General features: G+C 52.9%; 1 protein-coding gene across 1 annotated transcript; it reads right to left on the bottom strand.

Annotated features, from left to right (window-relative positions):
- Positions 1-3,338: 3,338 nt before the first annotated feature.
- On the bottom strand, positions 3,339-4,236 carry MLLT11 (MLLT11 transcription factor 7 cofactor). Its single transcript, XM_057388252.1, has one exon. The coding sequence runs from the start codon at positions 4,189-4,191 to the stop codon at positions 3,931-3,933; it is 261 nt and encodes an 86-aa protein (XP_057244235.1). The 5' UTR covers positions 4,192-4,236; the 3' UTR covers positions 3,339-3,930.
- Between the last annotated feature and the right edge of the window lie 207 nt (positions 4,237-4,443).

Raw genomic sequence — 4,443 nt, 5'->3', positions numbered from 1 at the left:
GTGTTTGGCGACATTTCAGCATTTTTCCTTTTCTAAATCCCCACCTGCCCTCTACTGGCGAGCAATCTCGGCGGTTTTTCTCAGAATTTTTACACTGGAGATCCAGGAAGATCTTACCTAAGGTGGTTTTGGCTAAAAGGAAGAGATTGAGAATTTTTCCCGGTGTAAGAATGAAGGGTGAGGTGGAAGGCACGGTGTGGGTGATGGGATTTGTTCTCTGGGGGAGGTGTTCGAATCACTGGGGTCCCCCCCTTTCCTCAGAGCTCCAAGATCACCCCGATCAGAGGAGGAATCCCTGAATCCCCTCAGGAGGGTCCCTGAATCCCCTCAGGGGGGTCTCTGAATCCCTCACAGGGGTCCCTGAATCCCCTCATAGGAGCCCTGAATCCCCTCACAGGAGCCCTGAATCCCCTCATGGGGGTCCCTGAATCCCCTCACGGGGGTCTCCCCTTCCTCAGAGCTTCAAGATCGCCCCGATCAGAGGAGGAGTCCCTGAATCCCCTCACAGGAACCCTGAATCCCCTCATGGGGGTCCCCAAAGCCCCTCACGGGGGTCTCCCCTTCCTCAGAGCTTCAAGATCGCCCCGATCAGAGGAAGAATCCCTTAATCCCCTCACGGTGGTCTCCGAATCCTCTCACAGAGGTCCCTAAAGCCCTCACGGGGGTCCCTCACAGTGGGTCCTGAATCCCCTCACAGGAGCACTGAAGCCCTCACAGGGATCCCTGAAGCCCCTAATGGGGGTCCCTGAAGCCCTCACGGGGGTCCCCGAAGCCCCTCACAGTGGATCCCTGAAACTCTCACTGAAACCCCTCACGGGGGTCCCTAAATGCCCTCACGGTGGTCCCCGAAGCCCCTCACAGGGGTCCCGAAGCCCCTCACAGGGGTCCCTGAATCCCCTCACGGTGGCCTCCGAAGCCCCTCACACGGGTCCCCGAATCCCCTCACAGGGATCCCTGAAGCCCCTCACAGTGGGTCCTGAATCCCCTCACAGGGGTCCCTAAAGCCCTCACGGGGATCCCTCACAGTGACTCCTGAATCCCCTCACACGGATCCCTGAATCCCCTGACGGTGGTCTCCGAAGCCCCTCACGATTCTCCCCCGCCCCTCACAGTGGGTCCCGAAGCCCCTCACGGGGGTCCCTGAATCCTCTCACAGGGGTCCCTGAAGCCCCTCACAGGGATCCCTCACAGTGGATCCTGAATCCCCTCACGGTGGCTCCTGAATTCCCTCACAGAGGTCCCTGAATCCCCTCACACGGGTCCCTCAAGCCCCTCACGGGAGTCCCTCACAGTGGGTCCTGAAGCCCCTCACGATTCTCCCCCGCCCCTCACAGTGGGTCCTGAATCCCTCACACGGATCCCTGAATCCCCTCACAGTGGGTCCTGAAGCCCCTCACGGGGGTCCCTGAAGCCCCTCACAGGGATCCCTCACAGTGGGTCTTGAAGCCCTCACACGGATCCCTGAGGCCCCTCATGGGGGTCCCTGAAGCCCTCACGGGAGCCCTGAATCCCCTCACACGGGTCCTGAATACCCTCACGGTGGTCCCTGAATCCCCTCACAGGAGTCCCTGAATCCCCTCACAGGAGTCCCTGAATCCCCTCACGGTGGTCCCCGAATCCCCTCACGATTCTCCCCCGCCCCTCACGGTTCGCTCCGCCCCTCACGGTTCGCTCCGCCCCTCCCCGCCCGCGGCTGCTCCGTCCCTTTCCCCGCCCTTCCCGCCCTTCCCGCCGCGGCCTCACAAAATGGCGGCCCCGCGCGGCGTAAGGATACAGGACCGGCGGCAAAAGAGTCCTCCGGGGCGGCGGAGGAAAATCGGGCTGATCCGCCAGCGTTCTGTCGCGACAGGAACTGTGGCGAGTGTGGGAATCTCTTCTTATTATTTTTCCATCGTTCTCCGCGCCCTGGGGCGGTCGGGAGAGGTTTGACAGGGGAGTGTTTGCCTCTGGCGGAAGAACATCAATCAGCAGAGGGGGCGGATGGTGATGCGTCCCTGGAGTTAGATCCGGCAGAGGCATTTTGGCGCCAAGTACAAAATGGCGGCGGCGCCTCGCTGAGGCGATCGCGTGTGGGTGTTTTTTTTTAGGATTTTGGCTAAAATAAACGTCTAAACGTCTGTAAATATACCTCTACTTACATGCGTGTATTTTGTTTGTGTGTGTCTATCCCCTCTGAGTACCTTCCAGTCTAGGACTGAGCTCCCCTCAGGCTGCATTACCCCCTACAGTGCCCCCGACTTGCTCAAAATGCCTTTTTTTTGTAGCAAATTTGAAACTCTGAGTCCTCTTTCTTCTCCGGGGTGTTTTTCTGTGGGGTTTGGAAAAGCTGAAGTGTAAATAATATCCTTAATGTGCTTAAAATAATCCTTTAGGCTTAGTTTTTCCATGCTTAAGTCCTCCACAGCATGAACAAAGACATTGGGGTCAGTTCGCAGCTCACTGTAAAGGGATTTAAGACAATTTAATGCCAAAGAACTTGATGTCAGTCTACATGTCTACGGGAATGTGTATGGTTTGAACTGATTTTATTTAAAGTTTCATAATAAATATTTCTGCAGTTTTTCCCAGCTGGGAACACAGAAGGCAAACAGCTCTGCAGAGGAGAATTTACATTTTTCACCTCTGGTTTTACACAGATGGTTGTTCAGAATCAGCAGACTTGGTTATTTCTGGAGATTACATGAGAGCCGCATCCCGTTTTCCCAGTAGAATGCAGATTTTTTTCCAATTTTAGCCTATTTGTGGCACTTTTATTGAGTGCAACCTCAGCCTGCCCCCAGCCATGAACCCACCAACTCTCAGGGTGATTTTGGGATGCTCCACATTACTTCACCCCAATCAAACCCAAAATGAACATTCAAGAAGACAAATCAATCCCAAAAAACAACCTTGACAGGGAAAATAAACCTGTTCAAAAGCCAAAAATTATTCCATGTTGCGTTTTCCCCTGCCTTTTGAGATGATGCTCAGAAATAAACCTCAACAGGTGAAAATCTCCCCGAACTGACACCCCCCATTTAAATTTTTCTTTTTTAGGGTTAGGGTTTGTTGTTGTTTTTAAAGGCGTTGATTAAGTGAGTGGAAAGCCTGAAATATTTTCATTTGAGAGTAAGATTAAACTAAATTCTCCATCTTATCTTTCACCTCTGCCCCTGTTGCTCTTCCAGGCCCTATGATATTCCCAGTCAGGATCTGCACTGGGAAGAAACCAGAAAAAACCATGAAAAAAATCAAATTTGGGCCAACAAACACCCAGCTTTGGCCCCACCAAGCAAAGTCAGAGCATTTCCATGTATATTTATGCTCCTGGACATAATATTTTCTGCTTGGGCTCACAGCACAAGGCTCAGAGTGATTTTTTTTCCTCAAGAAAAAGGTTTGTTCTGATACACTGGGCACATCCCTGCCTCTTCCACCTTGCATTCCTCAGGGGAAGGTTAAGGGATGAAGCAGATTTTGGAGAAATTGGGCCAGGAGAGTGCAGAGGGTCGATGTTTTTCTGAAAAACGAGGGCGATTCCCATTGCTCCTCTGGTGCCCTGTTTGCACAAATGAGTTTCTTTAAAAAGCAAATGAGAAATGAGCTGCAAAATTGTCACACAGTCACACTGACATGAGGGGGTGGCATCTCCACACGCTCTGGAAATGGAGAGGGGCAATAGGGGAGTTGTTTCCATCTCCTCCCCTTTTTTTTTTCCCCACTTGCACCGTTGTGATTCCGGGAGGGAAAGGGGGAGAAGGCGGAGAGGGGTTGGAGATTTTCACCATCAAGGCCACGGTGAACTGCTGAGCGAATTAGCAACGGCAAAACTGCCCAGAAACCAAGAAAAACCCAACCCAACAACCTCCAAAACTGACAACAAAACCAAATCCTGGCATGCCTGGAAAGGGAGAGAGCTGGGAGGGGGGTGAGGAGGGCTTGGGAGAGGCTTCAAATTAAATCAAAATCTAAAGAGCTGATGCTGGCGATGGGAGCTCGCCAGAAGTTAAAGCTGTTGAACTGCAGCAGACTGTCCTCTTCCTGGGACAGGTCGTGGTTGCCCAGCTCGCCCAGCTTGGCCAGCGCTCCTTTGGGCTTGTAGAGAGCCATGTCTGCGAGCCCCAGCCCCTCCAGCTCCGCCACGTCCAGCCGAGGAATCGGCATCCTCCAGTAGATGAACGAGTCGTACTGGCTGCTGATGGTGTCCAGCATTTTCSRGCTSTGAAAGGGGTGAAGAGGAAGAGAAAAGCTCTACCAAAAGCACAGGAGTTGCCCCAAAGTGGTCAAAAATCTCAGGTGTTGTCGTGTTGACCCAATCCTGCAGGATACCACCCCAAAAAAAAGGAGGTGATGGGTGGGATTCTGGAGGTTTGACTTTAGGCTGGGTCTAAGCGCAGGATTGAGCTCTGCCAGAGTTTTATCCAAAGCCTTGGGTACAGCCCTTCTCTGCACCGTAATTTGAGA

Source organism: Malurus melanocephalus, unplaced genomic scaffold, assembly GCF_030028575.1.
Source record: "Malurus melanocephalus ecotype Western Australia unplaced genomic scaffold, MMel_1.1 scaffold_1707, whole genome shotgun sequence".
NCBI classification, from domain to species: Eukaryota; Metazoa; Chordata; class Aves; order Passeriformes; family Maluridae; genus Malurus; species Malurus melanocephalus.
The sequence above is the reverse complement of the archived record's forward strand: the minus strand, read 5'-3'. Positions and strand labels throughout refer to the sequence as shown.

Excerpts from the sequence above, each read along its gene's own strand:
- MLLT11 (XM_057388252.1), bottom strand. The coding sequence starts at position 4,191 with ATGCTGGACACCATCAGCAGCCAGTACGACTCGTTCATCTACTGGAGG.